This window comes from Clupea harengus, chromosome 19, assembly GCF_900700415.2.
Source record: "Clupea harengus chromosome 19, Ch_v2.0.2, whole genome shotgun sequence".
In the NCBI taxonomy this organism is placed as follows: domain Eukaryota; kingdom Metazoa; phylum Chordata; class Actinopteri; order Clupeiformes; family Clupeidae; genus Clupea; species Clupea harengus.
Window position 1 is genome coordinate 11980249 of NC_045170.1, and position 24359 is coordinate 12004607.

Below are 24359 nucleotides of genomic sequence, written 5' to 3' on the forward strand. Positions count from 1 at the left end.
GGGGAATAGTACAGGGGAGGGGAAGAAAAAGGGGTTTTAAACTGAGGTCAAGCAACCAATGGTCAAGTGTGAGTAGCATGAGAGGTCTCAGAAAACTAAGACACAGAAGGGAATGACAAAAAGAGAGAGATATAGAGAGATAGATCAAGAGCAGAAGTTTTGTAGTTTAATATTAAAATACCCTGTCAAGGTGGATGTTTCTATAATCATCTCATCTAAACCTTCTTTTGTTACATTAAGGTTAACTGTACGTATGCACTGCAACACAGATTTATTCTTCTTGAGGACCTCATGAAGAAACCAATATTTGAGAAAGCGGCATTTCTACACCTTAAACAGTAAGGTATCATAGGGCCTACCTTATCCACAGTGTAGCAGGAATTAAATAATTCAAGGGGCGAGGGGCAAAAAAACGGTGATTAAGCTATATCCTAGATGACAACCGGAAGATGAACATACAAGGAAAAGGGACAAGAGAAAGAATGTGTAGGCCTAGCAGCTACCGGGACAATTTCTGAAAATACATCTGTACAAAAATACAAGATTTTGAATGTAGACTGGTGAAGACTGTGACCACTAGAGGATATAATAAAGTAAAAATACATTTTGTTGATATGGTTGGCTTTCAGTTTTCGTGCACGAGCACAAACGTTCTTTTTTAGTGTCAACTTGTACCAAAACAGAGAGGCCTTTGTAACTGCCCCCTCTAGTGGTAGCTATCGAAACACCAGGCGCATCTTCTACAAAGCGCTAGTGTTCCCGAGCGTTTTGTGGACATTTAGGATAAGGGGTTGGACTGAAGTTCTCAGACTTTCAGAATTTGTGGCACCTTTTGTACTGGGTCTTATACCGGCTCTGGAGAAAACATACACGTATTTGGAGCACTTTGATAGATCCATTTCAGCATAACGAGATTTTAGAGTTACAGCATTACGAACAAGATGCACGCCCTTTCCCCACAATCCAAAATGACTAACTGCTGACGATTCTGGATTCAAATCCAGTCAACTAAGTTATACTTTTTTATAGAAGGAGAAGTTAGGCGATTCCTGTAAAAATATATATAGGTGTTCTAAGTTCAAGGAATGCAAGCTACTCTCAGTAAGGCCTACAAAGACCAGTACTTTCCTCATTCAAAGTATTGCCACTAAACATGGTACAAGGTAGCCCACGATAACGCAATACTCTCTAAATGCTAGTTATAATTTCACCCTGTAAAAAAAAAACCAGACACTCGTCCAAGACCTATACGGGGGTGCCCACTCAGAGCATAGGGTTGAGAAAATAGAGGGAGGAGAAAGAGGTGGAGGGAGAAAGAACCGGACTTGCCGATACACATAACCCTCAGTTCACTGTGGGGCAGGCGTGATCAAAGACCGGTGTACGGTGTACCGTGTACGTCCGACTGTATTCCCACCCATGCTTTCCGAAGCGCGTGTGTGCCAGCACTCCCTCTCGTGGGTACCTCGGAGAAAGCAAGCCTGAACGCTCACCCAGGGCCCGGGGGTCCTGCTGGACTGAACACCGTCCCAACCATAGACATCTATATATGTCTATGGTACCAACCTACCGGCCCACAAGGGGGGCCTCAATTGGCTAAATGCAGCCATTTCCGAGGGAAGCTTATTTTTCCTACAACAGGAGGAATGAAATAATGAGTTTGTTTGTAGATTCAAGTAGGCCTATGGCACATTTGAATTTAATTTAAACTTAAAGACTGAAATATAGTAGCCTACTCATATACAAGATAAGACAGGATATTTTCAAGCTTAGGCCATTTCTCCCTGAAGTACCCATAATAGTCAAAATGGGAGAATACCATGAGAATAGAATAGTGCACAATATGGAAATATGTTAAAATGTGTGCTAATTGTAATTCATTTTAAGATGTAAAATATGAGATAAAATACTGTTTTAAACAACAGCACAATTCAAACTCCAAGCAGGCCTAATCACAGGTGAAAAAGCAGAACACTCCAAAACTGGGTACTGTATTAAAATCTTTACTCAGACATGATACATCAAACAGAAACAGTTTCAGAATTAATGACAAAAAAAGATAAATCAATTCTTTTCACGTTCTTTCCCCAAAACACACAAAAATATTCAATCATTTCCACATTTATGCTGGAGTCCGAGAGATATACGAAGTGGACAAAAAAAAAGAGAAACAGAAAGAGGAGCGATTCTCCCACTGGACTTAAGGGTTTCTTGCGTATGCTTAATACTCCTGGATACACACCGATGTGAAAGCATGGGCAGTGGAAGCCGCCGGACAGACAGAGAAGCAGTGTCGATTTTTTTTTTCCTTTCTTATTTTTTTTTGTTGTGAGAGTCAAAAGAGAAGAAAAATCACTATGGCTAAAGAAAAACCAAAAAAAAAAAAAAACAAGAAATGTTTTTTCTTATTCAATTAACATTAAACTATCAATACCTGCTCAAGTTTCAGTCCCACCCTTCGCCAATAATAAGGTGTATCGATCTTTGTCTCTGAAAAGATAAACCACGCCCATTATGGGGTGGGGCTCTTCTGCCCCGCCCCTCTCAAGTTCATTCCCGGCGAGGGGACACCCCTCAGAGGTGTGGCTCTCCAGTGCGCCTATGGGCTCTGAATAGAATTATTCATATACACAGTTTTCTTTTCTTTTTATTCTTTTCTTCTCTTTTTTTCTTTTGAGACAAGAGTCCAACACCCTCTGGGCATAGTGCGCCCCGTCGCTGGTGCACGTAAACACACTCTCACACACTTTTTTTTTTTTGTTTGTTTCGTTTTTGACAGACACAAGTCAAGACAGGTAGGATCCCGGCCACCACCTCAAATGCTTCACCTTGGCATGGGTGGTGTGGGTCCGCAATGTCGTGCATATTCTCACAGGCCAGGGCGCCCAGCTCTTCTGGCATTCTGCAGAGGAGAGGAACAAAAAGAAAAGGGAGAAAAACACAAAACAAAAAAGCACCCAGGGTATTCGGAAGAGAGGGCACCAGTTGGAGCTCTCTTCCACCTGAATCTCCATAACCTCTGACCTCTCTCTATCTCTCTCTGCGTTATGCAGCTTCACATCTACAGAGGCGGGGTGTGTGGACGTGACTCAGCTGCAGAGCCAGGCCCTTAGATACAAGCAAGCTTATGGTTTGACCCTTCCCACTCCTCCTAGAAAAAAAAACCCCTATTCTTCACCTGTTTTGGCAGTGTTGTTGTCCTGTAAGGTAAATGAGAGCGTTGGGTAGGATAGAAAAAAAAATAAAACAAAACAAGTGGGATTTTTTTGTTCGTTGGGTGCTCCGGCTCCATAAATAAGCATAGCGTCACATTAACGAGCCTGGCGTTTCTGACCGATCTTTTGAATTCTTCTTCGAAACATGATTAAAAACGTATAAATATCAAGATGTATGCGTACGCGGAAGAGGGGGTGAGGTTGGATGGCAAGTCTCTGTGCATAGACCTCAAGCTCGAGGATACCTCGCAGTCCTCGCGGCGCAACATCACCCACCAACAGGGGGCACCACAATAAAGTAGGGGAGGCTGGTCTGAGCCGACATCATCAACTGGTGAGCGTCTTTTCTTCCTGTCCTCTTACCAAACGAAATCCGCCCTCCCCGAGTGCCACCCCCAAAACACCTACGCTCAACATACGTCGTACAAACTGGTTCTACACAGATAAAAGCACACTAATTACTGGAAAAAGCACACTCATGACAGAGTACCCACTGGTAAAAACTAATAACAAATCAATCAAACAAACAAACATACAAAAATACATACATACAAACAAACAAACAAAAAAAAAAAAGAGCCTTTCCCAGTTCATAAAATCTCTCCTGTAACTTCAGATGGATTTCAGGGTAGCTTCCCCATCACACACACTGAGGGTAATGCTGGATCCAGTTTACTGTGACAACAGGAAAGGACAACACCTGTTTCAGGACCTCCCTCTCACTGAGTAGGGTGGTGCCCAACCTGCCCCAAGCACAACTACCAACCCGAATGTAACCCATTTTAAACAGTGGTGTGCCATACAACAGTGGGATAGCTTTTTTCAGTGAATGAGAATTCCTGAAACACAGATCACCCGGGGGGCGGCTGGGGACATCAGACAAGTCGAGATACTAAAGCGCGCGATGCAAGAGTAAGTTGCTGCCGGCCTCCCCTATACATTCACAGCCTCAGACTACCAGACGAACCTACATCAAAGCCCAACCACACACCATCACAAATGCCTCTTTTCGCCTGTGAATTACAACACTGGGGCATTTGCCTTCAAAGCTTTAGAACTGCAAAACACCAATCTAGCTAATGCACATAATGAAATCTGCCTCTTGCATTCAATACCTAAAGGGCCAGCAAGACCTCCCCACACACCTTTCCAGTGATAAGACGTAGGCCTTCGACTATTTGTAAGTAGAAGTTGCGATTACCATGGCGACAGCCTGAGTCTGACTGTTTACTTGCATACAATATGAAAGTGTGTGAACGTGTGTTAGTGCGTGCAAGTGTGTAATCATAATACACGTTTTCCTACTTGTTTTTGGAGTTAGCACCAAAACAACCCCATGGCTAACCTTTTTCTTCTCCATCAACGTTCAGCTCTACTAGTCTCAAAGATTTTGACGTATCTTTGAACAACCTGGATACAACCATTTTGCCTTTCGGCGATCTAGCCTGTGCTATAAAAAAGCACCAGCACTCCAAGACGGGTCTGTAAAATCTGTGAGGGGAGTCAACTGATTTGACGGAGCTGGTCTCCGACTACCGTCTTTATATCTCAACCACTTAAGAACATAAAGCACAAAAGCCAGTCTATTGGGACTAGTGTGCAGAGAACAACTGTGTCTCCATTTGTTTGCATATATTGAAACTGTATATCTATTTACTGTATTTGGTGCAAAACAACATGCACCATCATGTATGTGAATATTGTCTACTCCTACTGCATAGACAGTGGTTGCTGATGGTCTTGCCTTACTGTGATGGGAAGAGGTTTAAGAGATCACCCGACCCAGGTGTGATGACTGACGGAATAAACCACAGCTGCGCCAGGGAAAGAAACACCACTGGCCTCCTATCCTACAGGCTGAGGACGAAGTGGAGTTGGTTCTCAGGATATGCTGGCTATGCTACAAGGTGAGGGGCTGCAAGCTGTCGTAGAAGCTAACCTGGCACAGCGCTAACATAGGGTCACACGTGGGGCCAATCAAGAGAAATGCACCCATCGAAATGGAATGTTTCGAGCAACCAAAAGTGTCCCGCAATACAACTCCGTCCAACGTGGCAGCCAGACTGCTCCGTCCTGGAACAGAAAGTTAGAATTTGTTCTGAAACGGCAAAATGTACAACGCCGTTTTAGCATGCAGGCAAGGATGTCTCCATATGTGAGGAGCTTGGTTCCTCTACAGTTTGTGTTGCAACAGTAAAGTCTTCACGGAGGAAATTATCTCCTGTCAATGAGTTAACACAGAACCAAGTGTGATGCGACGCGTCACAGAATCACGGAAGAAATGGCAGTTTGGGGATTACAGTGTCGAAGGTCAGGAGCATGGGTTCTCTATTAGGTGCATCTGTTTCCTGTGGATTGAGCACATAATTGTTGTTGTTGTTGTTATTGTTGTTGTTGTTGGTGGAAACTGAAACACAACGTGTGTGGAGAACTGTACATGGTCATGGGAGACTAAGCTTACACATAGTGCGAGGAAGAAACATGGCTCTCGGTAAGAAGGCTCAATTAAGAAAAAAAAAAAAAAAAACAAACAAACAAAAAAACAGAACAAGATGTATCCCGCCCAATCCTGCCTTTAAAAATAATCCTAAATAGCACCCCATGTCCAAACACTCAAGTCAAAAACCCTAGCTTTGCGTTTTGTATGGGGTCAACCAAAGCGCAACCCTGAATCTTTTTCACTGCCTTTAAAAACAGGTTTTGCCTCATTTCATGAGTACAGTACTTAGAAAATATTCATTCAAAGTTAAAGCCTGAACATTGCGCGCACGCAGCGATCACGTTCTGGTCAAATCCAGATTCGAGAGCGGCCGGGGCGGGCCTGTCAGCGTCAGATGTGCCCCAGCCAATAGGAGTTCAAAGGGGGAGGGGGGGTCACGTGATAGTCCAATGATAATTGCATGCCCCCTTGAGAGCAGGGCTTTGGGGGTTACGCCAAAAGGCCGACAAACCGTCCAGAAAGGAAAGAAAAAGAAAGAAAAGGATTGGTGATTTTTTTTTTTTTTTGCTTGTGTAACACACCGACGCTACAGGAGGCTGGATTTGTCCAGCAATCTCCTCACAGTTAATCTAAAGGTTGTGGAACTATTGGTACATTCTCAAAAATAATTAAAATAAAGAATTTTTATTTCTGTGTGTAATAACTTCACATACTATTTCATAGTTCAGGAGGAAACCAAAGTGATTTTTTTTTTTTTTTTTAACAGCTTATAATCTTTTGACAGTGGTGGGTCTTTCTCTAGGGTAATACCAATTTAGGGGAGATAAGAGAGAGAGAGAGAGAGAGAGAGAGACGGATGACAAAGGGATGCAGAGAGGGAAGGATAGAAGAGAGGAGGGGAAGAGGATGTGAGAGGAACTCTTTTAACCAGCGGCCTCGGTGAGGTCCACGGGCGGGCAGGGTGCCAGGCGGCCCTGGTGAGAGGGAGGATGGTGCCGGGCCAGGCCAGGCCAGCTTAAGTGAGCTGGTGGGGAGCCTCCAGCATCTCCATCAGGAAGGTGTCGATGGGGGTGTCACCAATCAGCTTAAAGAAGAACAGGTGCTCCAGACACTTCAGACCAATGGAGCGCAGCGCTGGCAGTCGGAGGAGGAGCTTAGCAAACCTGAGGGGGGACAGAGAGCTCACTTTAGTCTGACAAATGAAATACGAGACGGGCCAAGTGAGTGAGTCATGGTGCACTGACTAGGGGTACGTTCGTCGTAGGATTGAAGCTAAGTTAATCAATTGGCCTTTTAGCCCGTTAAGATTAGCGAGCTGATTGAGAACAGCAAATATCGGTTCGTTAACGGCTGACCCGCATCCTAATCATGTGGTTAATTTCAAGCAGGCTAAAATTATCATGGCATTTGCGCGTGCACGTCCTACTTCAAAAGGCAGGAAAGGTCGATCACCAAAACCATGATTTTCTAACGGTATAATGGTTCTAAACTCAAAGAAAAGGGCTCTTTTTTTCTCCGCTGGCGAGTAGGAGATGAACATGAACGCTTATGAAGAATACAAGACCATAATCATGGCAAAATTCAACACCACCACCGCTGTGAGAGCAAGGTGTGTTGGGATGTTTATACGGTGATAGCTATGTATGAATACCTGACGCCAAGTGTCAGCTGGTACAGAGGTTTCATCTACCGGTTTGCATCTGCATGGTTGCTAGTTCAAATCCCCTCACCTCCTTCCTCGATGTAGTTTTACATTTCCTTGGAAGTCGTTTTGAATAAAAGCGTCTGTTAAATGACTAAATGTATTAATAACAAATGCAATAAATTGAAGCAGTGAAAATAAATTGTCTGTATTTCTCTCTATTCTTATCATGAGTCCACCGTAATCATTTTCTACAATAATGATATGCTATGGTGTACTAATAACACTCATATAATTATGAGTGCTTTGTTCTCCGCATCACCGACACTACAAAAATGTACCACTCGCAAAAAAGCGCAAGACAGTCAATGTGGTGTTTGCAATAAATGACTCGAGAAGGTCTTGTAAATTAATGATTCCTTGTCGGCTGAATCGGTAGCGCTCATACAAGAATAATGGATCTTGGCGATCGCAAAGAACTCTCTCCCTCCGCTAATCTAACTCTAATATCAGTCCTTGGTCAATGGGATCCCTCCTTTTTCCGGGGGTGTGGCAAGCTTATCCAGCTACACTTAAGTTAGCCTGCCCTGGAGCAGGTTAGTGCTAATCGATATGTAACTATGGTGATTTATCAAAAGTTGCTTCCACGAACCAAAAAGAGGGGCGTTTTTTATCTTAGCCTGAAAATTAGCTCGCTAAACTGTTTAGCGAGCTACGACGAATACCCCCCAGGTCTGCAGGGAAATGTGTGTGTTTGTGTGCTTCAGTGTGGTGGTCTGTCAGTATGACAGTGCAGACTGTGGCATCACAACACAAACAATTTGAGAAATGAGGCCACAACACACATCTCATTTCTAAAACCCCGATTATATGACAGTAACAAGATTCTATGCTGAGAATTCAGCAAGCATTTAAATTTTTCCCCAACCACATATTTTGCTATTGGTCTAAACAAAACCTCACTCATATTACCTGTTCTAGGATTAGGCAGTAAGTATCAGCAGAAGTAGTAATTATGTTACGCAATACTGAACTGCTAAGTGGGTGCGAGGTCCTTACCTGCCCTGCTGCTCAGGGTATCTCTGTTTACAGTAGGCCTCCAGGGAGGCATACACTTTCTCTCTCAGCAACTCTACTTCACTGGGGTTGGACAAGCCTTTAGCATCTGAGTACACACACGTACACACCAACAACCAAACAAACAAACAAACAGACAAACAAACACATTTGTAAGAACTTAGAACAATTGAGAATAAAACAAAATGAAAGCCAAGGTTTGTGCATGATTGTACACAAAGCTGCCCTCATGGTAAGGTCTCACATGCAAAAGACGTATTCTGTCTCAAACAGACATATAGGCCCTGTTCATACCTGGCATTAACATGCGTCCTGGGAGATCTGATCACAAGCGGCCAGCTCTGAGTTCAGGTGTGAACGCACTCAAGAAGCATCAAGGACACACTGAGATCCGATTGCTCAGACCACATTCGGAGGTGGTCTGGGCCGCATATGGCGCACATTATTTTAGCAGTGTGTGCGTAGATGTGTTCTGGACCACATCGAAGGACCGACAAGCAAACTCAACTCACCCCCCTTTCCTTCCCCCTAGGCAGGAATGAATATCAGGGAATCACAACACTAGCCTTTATTTAAATAAATAATAAATAAATAGAAGCATAGCACTTTGAGCACTATGTGCTTTTTAGTCAATTTTCCGATTTCTGGTTATGTTGAGGATATTTTTCCATATCATTATGAAAATGATTAGAATTAGATTTTTTTAAAAGTGAGGGGGCAGAGTAAATAAAGTGGGGTAGGCAATGCCCCCTCGGTCTCTGCAAACAGAAATTATGTATGCGTTAATTTGCATAGAGTGGGAAAGTGAGTTCTGATCACAAGTGGGTCACTCGAGACACGCGTGGTGGTGTGAACTGACATACTTAGAGCTGCCCACTTCTGATCGGACCACCTAAGACGGGCGTTAATGCCAGATCTGAAGAGCCTCATTAAATCTTTAAACATCAGACGCGTGGGGTGGGGATAAGGCACCTGGGTTGAAGAGGATGATGGCGCGCAGGCAGCCCAGCTCGGTCTTGTCCATCTGCATGTCACGCATCTTACTCACCAGCTCCGTGAGCACCCTGAGGCGCCGACCAGGAGGAACAGGGAGGAAGGCAGGGAGGGAGGGAAGGGGACAGAGAAAGGAGGAGAGGAGCAGGAGAGAGGAGGCCAGGGTTAGCGGGATGTCATCTTTCACCTGCGACACTTTCAACACACAACATTCGGCCCGGGCACACACAGCAGTCTCCTCACATTGTCTGTTATCTTCCTTGACCTGTCTCTTCTCACTCATGTCGCCCACAGGCAAGTCTAGAACCACAGTAAGCTTAGATATGAACTAGAAGGAAGGAATTATGCATACTCAATATCGCATGCTCAATAAACAGCAGTCTTGCCGTAGCAACCAGCATAAACCGCAAACCCCTATAACAAAATACACAGAACCGTAGCTAACAGTTTTGGAAGTCACATCCATCCAAAAAGAACAAGCCTGCTATACTGGGAAAGGAGAGGATCATTTCATTCAATTATAACCCATGCACCTTGTGACAGCCAACCAGGAGCATATGATAATCACATTTCATCTCACTGGAGGTGTAGCGTAGCTATGTCAGTTATCGGACAGTGTCAAACATCGGCCATTCCGTTAAACAATCAAAATGCTAAGTTTAATAATGGATTAACAATCTATGACTTCAGTTTAATAATGGATTCAAATGACAACGCGAATGTTTGCCGATAACACACGCATTCTGATAATTAACACTGTTACAATAGGAATGTTGTCTCACTTGACTGGGAAATAAAAGTAATCGTTCACCTTTCAAATTTCCTTCAGGTATCTTTATAGGAAGAGCTAACATTAACCATTAGTCTCTATCCAACCTCTATCTGTGAATGCACACGTTTCAAAGGATGTTGAACCTGCTAACCCCTTGCTTTAGTGAACACATTGTGGAAACGGCAGTGACACCCGGTGCCAAACACACACACACACACACACACACACGTAGACACACAGAAAAGCTCTCTCTGTACTTCACTCAAACAAGTTTCTGTCACCATAATATCTTTGTGGGTCAAGAAAAGGCTGTGCTTGGTTTATGTCGTCGTACGGTGATGTGTCATTACCTGTCGAATATGGCCCGAACCTCAGCATTGTGCGCATTCTCCCTGTGTATTCAATCACAATGTGTTATTACAATGCCATTACACAGTTACATTGTTTTGACAATGGTTGCCACTAGAGATTTAGACTCCCTGTGCACTATTTTTGGTTCTGGTTTATTTTTTTGGAGGCCTGATTGTGAGGGGTAACAAGCTACAGGCTCTTGTTTGTGGTGGGGGTGGGGGTGGGGGGGTAGAGGGGGTAGAGGAGGGGAGGACAAAAAAGCATGAAGCGTGTTGGTATGATTCACTTTCATGAGGGTGGTAACAGGCCTATGAAGGAACAAGTTTTAAATAAAAATCACCCTTGTTAAGATTTACCTCTACACAAATAGCATGGACAAGTATGGATGTTAAAAATCAGAATGGATCACAGATTTGCACAGTGAACATTTTAAATCAAGGCATTGATCAACAGGACCTGGGGGTATTACAGTTCATGGGGAAATAGTATTCCGCCTGGAATGTCACCTAGGGACTTGGTTAAATGGCTGAAAGTGACACAGGGTCAGGTCAGGGTCGCTGGAATAGGACATGAACAGCTTTTAAAAGCAGCATTTTAATCTAATCAGCACAATTGGTTAAAGGTCATTTGAGAAAGCATGAGCCAATGAGAGCAGAGCAGGAAGCAGAGGCATGATAGGCGAGTTGTAAATATGCATCAACGCAGGGACAAACATCCATCAAGAGCAAATCAGTAGAAGAGAATTTGAAGATATTATCTGGTTGTTTTAGGTCAATTCAGTTTTAAAATGACCGCAAACTGTCCAGAAAAAAGGTCTACGGATCTTTCGAATTGTTTTGCACAAAAAATACTGTACAGGAGCACGAGACAAATGTATGAGTAAAAAAATGTGCAAACAACAACATCACAATGAGACTAACTGAAAACCGTCTCTGGAAACAACAGCCTGCAACCAGTTATTCCCAGACTTGGTTGGGTGGGAAAGGGAGTCTTGCAACCAACCCCCCAGAGATAATGCTCTTTAGTTAATAACAATGTAATTGCTGTGTAATAAACAGCGAATTAACACTTAGTGATTATCCGCTGTGCACTAACAGATGCCATCAATACTGGACACCTGTTACTGTAAGGACTATGACAGTCAGAGTGTGTGTAAGTGGATTTGCCTGACTGACGCCTGATCTGTGTGTGTGTGTGTGTGTGGGTTTGTGTGTGTGTGTGTGTGTGTGTGTGTGTGTGTGTGTGTGTGTCTCTGTGTGTGTGTGTGTGTGTGTGTGTGTGTGTGCTAGAATGTTTTTAGTGTTTGTGTGTGCGAGTGCAGCATTAGTTCCCTGTATTCTGACATGCACTGACAGTCTACCATTAGACAGAGAGCTGCAGTGGCATCAGTCTTAGCCCAGATAAAGACCCAGACACAAGTTGGCAGAGGACCTCTTCCGTCGTCCAACCCCCCACCCCCAATCCATAACACCACAGCCCACTCGCTCATCAGCACCTTCAGGTGACGGAGAAGGGCATTACATCATCTCAGTCATACAATAAAACTAATTCTAAACAAGTCTTTTGAATTACTTTTACATAGTTCACATTTTTGGCCTAATTGATTACATTTACACATAAAAACATATTTTTAGGATACTGCATATAAATTATTTTCTGCAGTTTAGAAATCATCTTTACATTAGAATAACTCAAAAACCAACTTAATTGTTTAACAAACACAAATTGTTAATTGTTCAGCACACATATGTGCCTATAAATTGGTGTATTAAAACAGCATTGTAAAATAAGGCTGGTGTTTTTTGTGCCTGTGTGAGTAAACATGTAGTTACATGGCAGTGTGTGCGTGTGTCTGTCTGTGTGCGTGTGTCTGTCTGTGTGCGTGTGTCTGTCTGTGTGCGTGCGTCTGTCTGTCTGTCTGTGTGCGTGCGTCTGTCTGTCTGTCTGTCTGTGTGCGTGCGTCTGTCTGTCTGTGTGCGTGCGTCTGTCTGTCTGTCTGTGTGCGTGCGTCTGTCTGTCTGTCTGTCTGTCTGTGTGCGTCTGTCTGTCTGTGTGCGTGCGTCTGTCTGTCTGTCTGTGTGCGTGCGTCTGTCTGTCTGTCTGTGTGCGTGCGTCTGTCTGTCTGTCTGTCTGTCTGTGTGCGTGCGTCTGTCTGTCTGTGTGCGTCTGTCTGTGTGCGTGCGTCTGTCTGTGTGCGTGCGTGCGTCTGTCTGTCTGTGTGCGTGCGTGCGTGCGTGTGTCTGTCTGTGTGCGTGTGTCTGTCTGTGTGCGTGTGTCTGTCTGTGTGCGTGTGTCTGTGTGCGTGTGTCTGTGCGTCTGTGCGTCTGTGTGTGTGCGTCTGTGTGTGTGCGTCTGTGTGTGTGCGTCTGTGTGTGTGTGTCTGTGTGTGTGTGTCTGTGTCTGTGTGTGTCTGTGTGTGTGTGTGTCTGTGTGTGTGTGTGTCTGTGTGTGTGTGTCTGTGTGTGTGTGTGTCTGTGTGTGTCTGTGTGTGTGTGTGTCTGTGTGTGTGTGTGTCTGTGTGTGTGTGTGTCTGTGTGTATATGTGTGCGTATGTATGCGTGTGTGCGTATGTATGTATGCGTGTGGGTGTGTTACCTGTCGAAGATGGCCCCTACGCCAGCGCTGTGGGCACTGTTCCTGTGCACGTGGAGGCCCGTGGCCAGCAGGATGCCGTCCTTCACAGAGATGGAGCGGTGAGAGAAGGAGGCAATCAGGAGCTCGTTCCAACCTGATGGAGAGGAAAGAGTCAGAACAAGGGAGTAAAAGAAAGAGAGATAGAGAAAGAGGGAGTGAAAGAAAGAGAGAGACAGCGAGGGAGAGAAAAAGAAGGGATTGTCAGAAGGAGACAGACAGACAGACAGAGGGAGGGGCAGAGAGGGTGAGAGAAAGGTTAAGAAGAAAGATGAAGTGACAGATGGGTGTAAGAGACAGAGAGGAAATAAAGTACTCAAACTGAGGCAGTGATGAGATCAAAGGCACAAAAGTGGCTGAGGCCTCTGCACTACAAACACACAGAAGGCCTCTGCAGTCCAGCACATAGTCTGCTGCTGCTACTACTACTGTAGTGTAGTTTTTGCTTTTTGGGCGCCATCTTGTGTTTCTTTGCACCTCCGCACAGTCTGAAGCCGGCTACTCTCCCCCTTTTTGCACCGCGGTCTCATCTTGCTTCAGCAGATGCGACATACTCCTCATATAGATACAAACACTCTACAACTACCTAAAACTCAGCATTAGAAACCTATACACAAAGGGAATCTTGCAAGGCATATAACCCAATTTGTAAGAGAACCTAAAAGGTTGTCCTTGCGTGTTGAATGAAGGGGACATAAGGCGAGGTATATTAGGAAACCCAGTAGACTAGATAAGAAACAGCTCAGTGATAACATATAGTATGTCTATGCATAGACAACTGCACAAAGATTTTTAAGAACTATGTAAACAAGGGGGGAGGGTGTAAACATGTGACTGAATGAGTGGCCGTACCGGCACGTAGGAGGATGACCTGGTCGTCCAGGGCCAGTTCGGAGAAGTGGGGGATCCGCTTGGCCCACTCCACCAGCGTGAAGAGCTGCTTGTCAGCCGCCTGGCAGATATTGGTGACAGGGTCGTTGGGCTAAGGGGAGGAGACAGCAGGAAGTTACACGTGCATCACATGCTAACGAAGATTGTATAGATGAAAATGACAACGGAACATTACTGAACTGTCCTAACCATTATTGAATTGAGAAACTATAATATGGGCTAGTCATGATACAATAGCAAACACTGCCAAAGCATTAGTGATGATGGAAATAAAGTACAACACAAACCCTGCTCTAATAATGTAGACCCTCCACGTGGACAAAACGTGAAAATGAAGTGGCTCTATAACGAATTACTCTGAGAGTACCAAAGGAAAAGCGGTCATGTAGGTGACAAACAGGAAGTGTGGGGTGTGTGTGTGTGTACACGCACACACATGCACACACACTTACAGAACTGCCCCCAGAACTCCCGTCGGCCTGCAGCTCAGTCTTCTGTTCGACCGCCATCTCGGCCTCCAGAATCTTCTCCACGGGCATCTCCTCGTTGGCGGCGGTGGTGGACTCCACATCTCCTGCTTCACGCTCCTTATTCCTCTGACGCTCCTCCTGTACTGCTGCACCATTTCACGGAAAGCAGGAGCAATGGAGAGAGAGAGAGAGTGAGAGAGAGAGAGCGAGAGCGAGAACGAAAAGGGAGGGGGGGGGGAAGAGCGATAGAAAAAAAGGGAACGCAAAGGAATGAAAGCGAGCGAAAGAGCCAGGAGAAGAAGTGGGGAGGACAAGAAGTGGGAGGATGAAGTGTTGAGAGAGAGAGATAAAGGAGGCAAACGAGAGGAGGGGGAATGACACCAATGAGGAGGGAATCGAGCGACGACGAAAAATTAAGTTGGAGAAGAGAGAAAAGACGTGAAAGGGCAGAGACCGAGAGAGAAACAACACAGAAAGAGAAAGACAAAAGAAATACAGATACATGTGCCTCCTGGTTAGTTCTTAACACCCTTGAGCATGCCTCTTAAACTACCTTTCCAATACTCATGAGCAGAAATGGAACAGGACCACTAAAGTCGACATTTACCAATATTCTCCTTCCTTCCTTCCTTTAATGATTTGAACTGAATATATTTGGTCAAAGCTAAACAGGCATCTTGAGAGCATGAGGCAACAATTTGGTTTATCTTGAGGGATGTCTTCTTTTCTGTATGTGGTCCATTTCTGACCATCAGTTATGAACTAATGGCATTCTACTGTCTACATTCTCAGTTTCATTTGTAACCCTTATGTATCTCACTCACTGACACACAAACCCATAAAAACCCACAGCACGCATACACACCCACCCACACACAACCTTCCCTCCCCCCCCATTCTCCTTACATCGCTGCCGTTCATCTTGGACCACTAAAGAAGGAGAGAGAGAAGGAGAGAGAGAACGAGAGGAAACAAAAAGAGGGAGAGAGGAGGGAAAGGGGTTAGTGTTTACAAGGCTCTCCCTCCCTCTCTCCACTCCTTACCTCACTTATTCTATCAGTCCCCTTACTGTTTAGCAAACACTGGACTGGACCCCCCCCCCACAGAATGATATATATACAGATACAGAATACAGTTACCAAAGCTGTAGGGGCATGCACAGAGTGTCCTGGGGGCCTCAATGTATTAGTATTTGGTCCCTCAAATCATTTTTCTTCCAGGAGAGCAAGCTCACATATTTGTGTGTACCAAAGGGGAGTGCTATTTAAACTCTTAAACTTCTTCTTGGCCAGGGCAAGTGGCACAGGCTGCCGCGTGTGTGGGAGACTATCTGTACACATCCCTATAACCTTCTAATCAAACTTAACTGGTAGCATTTATCTTTATAGTCATTAATGAACACATATTTTACTTATTTGGCAGCTGTTTAGTCCTCAGAACGTCTATGATTAGAGTCCAAAGTACAGGAAACTAGAGTACTGAGGAGTGAAGTGACAGAGACCATTGCAGGCAGCTGTCAAAGGGATCCAACTAGACAAACATTTAAACAGTGAGGTGTGCCCACTCTCTTTCTCTCCTCCCTCGGAACAGTGGTGTGTGTGTGTGTAGGTGTGTGTGTGTTGCTGGGAGGGAACAAACAACAGCTCATACCATGTTTTTTTCCATGTGAAATCGAAGCTTGTAAATGAGTGCATATGAATATGTATCTGTTTTGTAGTAGCTTTGCAGTTAGTGTTACGTGTTTGTGTGTGTTTTCAAGTTAATTTATGCTCTTCTTCAAACAGATGTGAACTAGCCTCTGGCGTGTGCAAATGTGGATCAGAACAAGCAGGGGAACGTACCACATTTCCCACTAGGTATCATCCTGTTTTATGTAAGCTCAGAAAAGCTTGATGTCAAACCATCTTTGATATCCAAACTGTCTCATCTTTCTCTCTCTATTGATGGCTACTTACTATTGATCTTACCTACTCTACAGCCACTGTTGTGTTGTTTTGAGTGGGAGTAAAAGTAAGGGTATGTGTATCAGAGCCGATGAGCAGTGTATGGATCAGAGGAGGCACGCAGAGCTCCAGCTCTCTCCTGATCACAAGGGATAAGCTTATATGGGTGTGTGTGTGTGAGTGTGTGTGTGTGAGTGTCTATGCTCACCAGGTGAGCGGTCCATACCTTCTCTCTTCATGCCCATGGCCAGGCACTTCTGGTAGCGGCAGTACTGGCAGCGGTTGCGCTGGCGCTTGTCCACCATGCAGTCCTTGTTGTCGCGGCAGGTGTAGCTCAGGTCTTTCCTCACTGTGCGCTTGAAGAAGCCTTTGCAGCCCTCGCAGCTGTACACGCCATAGTGCTTACCTGGAAAGAGACGGGACAGGAGAGAAGGAAAAGGAGATGGAGATGGACAGAGACATTGGGGGGGAGAGAGGAAGGAGGAAAAACAGAAAAGGAGAATTGAGAACATAGAGAGGGAGAGGCATGAGGAATATAAGATAATAATTAATAATTGTTAATAAATACAGATAATTACATAGGTCATGACAAAAAGGCAAGCTAGGGGGTGGTGAGCATTTGGGAAACGCACAGACAGACAGACAGACACACGCAGACACACACAGCAGGGGCTCACCAGAGGAGCGGTCTCCACAGATGGCACACAGGCGCTTCTGGGACAGCATGGGCCCCCCGGGGCTGTTGGCTGACAGAGACTTGAGACCGAAGGGGGGCTTAACATCGTCTGAGCTGCTGACCGCGTGCAGGCCCGACATGGACACTGTGGAGTTAATCTGGGGAGGGCGGAGAACGACAGAAAAGAGAAGAGATGGGGTGGGGGAAGGGAGTGAAAAAAAACACACAGAAGCGGAGAGAAAGGTGACGGGTGAGGAGAGAGCGAGGGAGGGGGAAAAAAAGAGATGCAGACAGTGAAAAAGAGAGACATTTTTTTAAAAGATTAAAAAGATTTGGGAGAGAAAACATACCAAAGGAAATGTTAGCAAATAACTGGAGCGGTAAGAATAACACAATCAAATCTAGTATGTGGTCTAAAAACATGTGCAACCATAGCTACCACTGATATCACTGCGGCAAATCATAGACCACAGATTTAAAGGGCCGTCATGCAATCCCTGTTTGGGAAGTAGGGCAGTTATTGAGGCAAGCAGGGAATAAATTGATTGCCCACATTGGTTTTTTTCTCATTATTACTGTTCTCCAGTTCATTGGCACAGAGAACAGTCCAGGTCTCTGCAGAAGCAAACATCTGATTACGAACAGTGCGGTAACATCCATCACCCCGTTAAAGCAGGTTAAGTCTCAATAATGCTATGATTTCCTGATTGGTTTATGAGGTTAGAGAAGGCAGCCATTGCAAAGACAGACAGAGAGACAGATACCCCTTTTACACCAAGGCAGTTCCAGGGCTGGTTCAGAGCTGGAGCTCAATCTCGAAACCAGTTCTTCGCGTTTCAACAGCCAAAGAACCGACTCTGGTCCAGAACCAAGAACCGGTTATGTCAGGGGCTCAGGGCGGGATTATCGTGACCAACACTAAAACTTTGCGACTGCAATTAAAAAAAAGGATCAGAGCTGTTTACCGAGCTACACATTTTCTACATCAATGTTATGAACATAACATTGATTGCTAGCTGGCTATATTACCCAAGCAAGCAGAGCTACTAATTTCTCACATTAATATTGCGTCCATAACATTGATGTTATGTTCGACGTTCATAACGTTGATGTGAGATATTAGTAGTTATGCTTGATTGGGTAAAGTTAGCAGACCAACAGCTAGCATCCAGCACTAGTGCTGCTGGAAATGCGGAGACGGATACATACATATACAGTGACATAACGACGTGGCTTTATTCCGACTCCGACACTACCGGCTCTAGCACCTGCCCAGAACTAGCCCCTAGTTGGCGTTGGTGGAAAAGGGGTAAGAGAGAGTGAGAAAAAGAGGGAGAGAGGACTATCTCACCTCTGAACTTCTTGTATAGATACTCATCTGTGAACGCAGAAAGAAAAGGATGAGGTGGAGGGCAGAGAAAGAGGGACAGAAGGGAGGGAGAGAAGAGGTAGTGGGATGGTTCAGGGCAACTTACAGACACCTACATACACTCAATTAAGTTTGTAATGAGTTACCGTAAATATTATTTTTACTTTAATCTCTTCAGCAACAACAACTCTGCTACAGACACTAGAACGTCTTGAAGAAAAGCTACATGAAGTCAATTAAACATTCTGTGCAAATTATCTATATGCTTGGTGTTATCAACACCCTAATATATCACATCTATTATAAGGGTGTTTCATCCGTAACATAACACTGTATCATCAGGTGATGACTGGAGCTAAAATTTCAAATGTGACCTTTTCATATTAGTTTAGCAGTTAAAAATTAACAGTTTTCGAGGGAAACCTGAAGTCACCTCTACAAAACGTTGGCACCCCAAGTAATAGGCCTACTTCAAACAAGTAACAGACGTGTTGCTATCAACATCTTGAAAAGCATGAACTCCTAACAGTTTGGATCTGTTGCAGAGTTGGTAAATTCTCGCAAAAAGAACATCTAGTCTGATTGACAAAGCTTTGCCCAATTTCTACACAAGCAAAGCTGGGACACAGACGGCCATTTCGTCACCCTTGCCTCCAGGCCCAACGTTGACAGTAAATAAAGTTATTTATTTTGAGTTTTGGAAAAGAGTTTCTCTGGAAGTGATTGTGTCAATATTGGGATGGCACAGAGAGCCTTAAACTCTTGTAAAGAACTTTGGTAACCTCTTCTTTGAATATAATGCACATTAACACTTTCCTAGATAACTGGCTACATCTGACCTCAACTAATCAATAGCCTGTATAAATCAATCACTCTATTAAGGAATGAAATAAAATCAATTGCCACTTATCGCTCACTGCTGTTTTGCCTCCACAATAAACTACATATATGATTTAACATGTTTTCTGGTACTCCTACAGCCTTGCTACAGAGCATGTCATCCAGAAATTAAGTAATTATGTCATTATGTGACCAAATACTCTGTAAGCAGTGATTAAAAAAAGATACTACTTTACAAATAGATATCCATTCATGTGGTACATGCAACCTACAACCTAAAGTCAGTGTCTGAAAGGCTCCTGAAATAAATCCATCCTGGCTGAAAAACAACAAATTGGATCTAAGAATAATCAAGATATGATCCTACTCACAGCCTTGCTAAAAAATGAGGACAACAGAACCAAATGCATGTAATTCTTAAGTTTTTATCTTCAGTTGCAACAGAAAACCTAGTTATACTGGCACAAGTGTTTTTTTCCTGATGCTTAATTGCATTCAATTAAATAAATCACACTGGATATTTTAAAGTGTGTTGCATGTTTTTTGTGCGCCTAAATCCAAATGCGTATTGTAGGAAGTGCCGTGAAGCAGAGAAATAAACTAGCCAGTGTTAGCATCGTTGCCTACCTAACACTGCTGCAATGGGGCTACATCATCCATAAATATCCAGGTCAGAGGACAGGCAAGATGGTGGTCCACGTGTGCCTGAGGACGTACTCACACCATGGGCTAGCATACCCTTAAAACGTACTCCATCACTAGTCAAGAAGTGATTTACCAACAGAATTCAGTACATATCTGTAAAATGTCCTCTTCTGTTGGTCACTCCTTAGTTTTGGATTACTTTTCAAGGACCACCAGAGGTCCCACTGCCAGAACCTCATACCTGAACCGGCCTTTCACACCCAGATAACCATGGATTAAGCATGGGTATAAATAGACCCATCTCGGAATGAGGCAAGAGGTCAAAACCCCATGTCAAGACCAGGGCTAGACCAGTGTTTCTAACCTCAAACTCTCTGAGTAGAAGGGCACCATGAGGTTGCTGCAGTACATTCCAGAAGCATGAGAGGGAGCATGTGATAGTCCTCAAGGACTAGGACTGAATAGATCTAAACCACTAAAATAGTGTTTCTCCTCAATTAAGGGGATGCAACAATGCATTCTTCTTTTTTTTAAAAGCATTTTGTTGCTACTGCTACAAGGCAAAAGGGCTTGAAAGAGAAACAAGAAGTCTCTTAAATTGAATTTAAATGTTCTGCTGCCTTAATACTGCTGGCAATGACAACTCTTGGTCATAGATTCCATTCCCCTCAGGCCAATACATTTTGGAGATGTCAGAAAAGATTAATAAAAATGTAGTTGGCAATAGCACATGTCTGGATGGATGAAGCAAAAACTCCTGGTCTAATGCCTAAGGTCTATGTTGAACCGGATGCCAACAAGTTTCAACAACTTGAAACTAACTACTAAACTTACATGATGCACACACTGAACTATGTCTAATTGTAAAATGACACGGTCCTAAAAAACAAACAAACATTTCACTGGCAGTCCAGGTGAATCCAAAGATTCAAAACAAATTGTTCTAAAAAAGGGTCTCTATGAGAAGTGGAGAGTTGACACCGATTGGTATGGAGAGAGGTGGGAGGGGGATAGATGGTGTGGGGAGAGAAGAGACTCACCTGGGGGCTACTGATGGGACCGTAGCCTACGGAGGGTGTGCCTGGGATGCACGGCGAGCCCATGGAGGAGCTTATGACGGAGAAAGGTGAGCCCATGCTGCTGATCGGGCTGTTCACCGCGGAGGTGATGGGCGGCAGAGACGTCATGGCAGCAGCTGAGGAAGCCAATGGGGGTGAGCGTTGCCCAGGGGGCGGAGACGACACAGACGAGCTGTCAGGGCTGCGGGAATCTGAAGAGGGCAGAGATGGGGAGTAGGGGGAGGGGCGGGGAAATGTTGCGTAAAGAGGGCAAGACAGATGAAGGCAAAGGGGAGCGCAGAGAAGGAAGGAAAGAGCACAGGACAGGGAGAAGGGTTGAGAGGGGGATGAGGAAAGAGGAATATGCAGAGGGATGATTCATAATGAAAAGTACCATAAATGAGGAACAGAACACAGCATAGAACGACAGGAACACAGTAAAACATGCACTCACCAGAACTACTGGCTGACCTCAAAGGTTACAGATGAGGCATGAGTACACTGGTGATTCATCATCAGAATAACAAACATCTAACAAACTACCCATACTTACACACTGTACTGTACAACTCTGTCCCATAACTGAAAACATACAGCACTTTAGGCTCCAATGACATAGATAGATAGAAAGATGGATGGATACTTTATTAATCCCGAGGGAAATTTAGGTCATCCAGTAGCTTATACACATACACAAATACACCTCACCGACATACATACATAAATCACATATACATAGGGAGAACATATTCACACAGAGTGTGAAATAGGTTGCTGTGAGCTTTTTAGATTATTACGATCACTAGCAAAGAATGACGATTGGGTTTATGACTTTTACAAATGGGCAATTCCACGTCCAACAAGATTGTCTTTGCACAAAACTTAACCGACAACAAAATAGCGACGGTCGATTTAAGGCAAGTCAATATTGCAAAAGTTCTCTATCCAGTCAGGCACTCTACCGACTGTTGCAATCGTCAATCAGACTATAGACTTTGATGACACTAAAGTTACTGATTCCGAGTCTTTCTAATTCTAATTCTAATTCATCTCCAACGGCAATAGCTGCGTAGTGTTATAACTAATGTAATATACCATGATTACGACGTCTGGGTGAAAACTGCATCACCATCACAATGGACTGTTCTTTGATAAACAAAGGCCATAAAGACTTAAATCTCTTTGAAGTTTGGCAATAAAACTCGCAGACTGTGGTCTTTTATGTCTGCTAACTGTACTCCCCAACTTTTGATAAGCTAGGTCATCATGGGAGGTTTGATCGCCACAGTTTGGTTGAAAAAAAGTTTACCACTGAGCACAGTAAGAAAAAAAAACATTAAGCAAATTAAGCGACCTTAGCTAAAATCTGCAGGAATCGGGGACAGTTGTGATTACCATGTTAGCTGAATTATCTAGCCGGCACCACTGACTGGCAAACCAGATAAAATGATGGGTCATTAAGCCTTATACAAATCTGGACGAACACTTAACGCTTTCGTGCAGATTAATTTATGTTTAACGTTAGCACCTTACCTCTACTGTCGCCCATGACGAACTCCGATATCTCAAGCAGCTTCGTTACTTTGCTGGGAGCCCAATTGACGTGCTTCTTGCCCACCCAAGCACTGAACTCAAGACCGCGGACTTAGGCCCGGGCCGCTGGGGTCTGCTCAATCAGTAATCCTACTGAAATTTGATAGAATATGAAAAATACGTGAGCTATTTTTGGCCTGCACAGGATTAAACCATAGCACTACAATAAAACGTCATAAAATGCATTCAATATTTCTTTACTAAAACCATGAGCAGAAAATATTGTCGAGCGAATGTTATTGTGCTGTAAGTTACACTTCGCCAAAGGCTTGCAAGCTAACTCAGATATCGCTAGCAAGCTAGCTAATACTTTAGTGTTGACGTTAGCTCAGTTCGCGACAAATAATTGTTGCCCTCCATCCATTAGGCCAGCTAAACAGACACAACAGATGTAAATTAAATCCTAACAATCCCAATACTCACTTGGCGTTAAACTATAGTGCAAAGCAGCTAACGCTATTTCATATTAGGCCTAAGCTAGGAAGGTGATTAGCAGTCTAAAAGCAAAAACCCTATCGAGAAGGTTAGCTAGCTTAACAAGCAAGAGACAACAACAGACGGAAACATCGCACTCGCAAGCAACTCGTAAGCCACATAATGTATCATACCGTTCTAAATACAACAACTATGTACCAACACTGAAAACACAGTTGCAAATATACTGACGTTATATTTCCAATGTTGCAGTCTATTTCCAAAAATATGAAATGTTAGGCCTGAAATACTCCTCTCCCACCTCCTCTATGCCCCCAGCGCTGGCTTCGTCGTCAATCCTTCCTCTCTGTAAAGGAAACTGTATTTACATGAGGTGCTTTAGAAACTGACGACATCTTGGCTCCCGCAGAGAGGCACTGTAGAGCCAAAATGAATGAATAACCATTCCACAGATGACTAGATAGAAGAAATGTCTCTGTTGTAGGCTTACGTTTCTTTTGTCTTCTGGTGAAGGAATCATTTAGCTAAGTGAGTCCCATTATTTTGGGGGGTATAAGTTGTAAGGAAATAAAGTTCAAAGACATGCAGTTCAAAGAATCACAGCCTACAACGTAGGCATGTCCACACTGCAATGTGTGCAATTTATTTTTCCTCAGTGAATGGACGGGAGCTTTTTACATGAAGTCGGGTATATTTTTCCCAAGTATTTTCCGATTTGTATTTAATTGGATGATGCATGATGTAAAAATAACACACATCTCTTAGGCCCAATAATGTAGAATTATTGATTAAATTCAACTAAATTCATCCACAGTAGTTATTTGATCACAATATTTGGCAACCAGCTGACATGCAGTTTAGTAAGTTATTCAAGTAAGGGTCTATTCAGACAGAAAATGATGGTGTCAGTTGATTAGTTGTGTCGTTTAGATTTTTTCCACTCAAGAGAACTTTGCTGCCATCATCAGGCCAATACCTGCACTTTATTTTTACCGATACATATTAGAGGCGACCAGATCTGTATTAAAGCAACACTACACAACAATTTGCCACTTTCTGAGGTTTGATTTTACAGGCAACTAGTTTTGCTGTCTCCTTCAAATTCATTTTGATAGTATATGGTCATTACCTCTAGTTATCGAGGATAAACACTATCGAGTTCTGTGTTCCGGGCAATAACACCCCACAAAAATAAAAAAAAATAACGCCAAGACACCAGTTAGCATGTCAACAAGCTTTTATCAGTGAGCTTTTACCAACAGGGGTACGTTCGTCGTAGGATTGAAGCTAAGTTAATCAATTGGCCTTTTAGCCCGTT

The 24359-nt window shown here is 43.8% G+C and overlaps 1 protein-coding gene across 7 annotated transcripts; it reads right to left on the bottom strand.

The window, feature by feature from the left end:
• Positions 1 to 1987: 1987 nt before the first annotated feature.
• On the bottom strand, positions 1988 to 23438 carry rxrba (retinoid x receptor, beta a). 7 transcript variants are annotated; one of them, XM_031586414.2, is made up of 14 exons: positions 23343 to 23438; positions 22547 to 22699; positions 20996 to 21225; positions 18453 to 18479; positions 17103 to 17259; positions 16652 to 16831; positions 15389 to 15412; positions 14465 to 14628; positions 13974 to 14103; positions 13086 to 13218; positions 10490 to 10531; positions 9347 to 9438; positions 8357 to 8462; positions 1988 to 6818 (listed from the first exon to the last, which is right to left on the bottom strand). In XM_031586414.2, exons 2-14 carry the CDS (start codon positions 22560 to 22562, stop codon positions 6671 to 6673), a joined length of 1449 nt encoding a protein of 482 aa, XP_031442274.1. In that variant the 5' UTR covers positions 22563 to 22699; positions 23343 to 23438; the 3' UTR covers positions 1988 to 6670. The 7 variants fall into 7 exon arrangements, with proteins under 7 accessions (XP_031442274.1, XP_012693080.2, XP_012693079.2 ...); XM_012837626.3 differs by having other exon boundaries at positions 14465 to 14625; positions 23273 to 23396; XM_012837625.3 differs by having other exon boundaries at positions 23273 to 23396.
• Positions 23439 to 24359: the final 921 nt, after the last annotated feature.

What these genes read in the sequence shown, in the direction of transcription:
- rxrba (XM_031586414.2), bottom strand. An exon ending in CTGTGGAGACCGCTCCTCTG is followed by an intron (nt 16,832 to 17,102) that starts GTGAGCCCCTGC and finishes GTCTCTTTCCAG; the next exon opens with GTAAGCACTATGGCGTGTAC. An exon ending in CATCATCCTCTTCAACCCAG is followed by an intron (nt 8,463 to 9,346) that starts GTGCCTTATCCC and finishes GTGTGTACTCAG; the next exon opens with ATGCTAAAGGCTTGTCCAAC.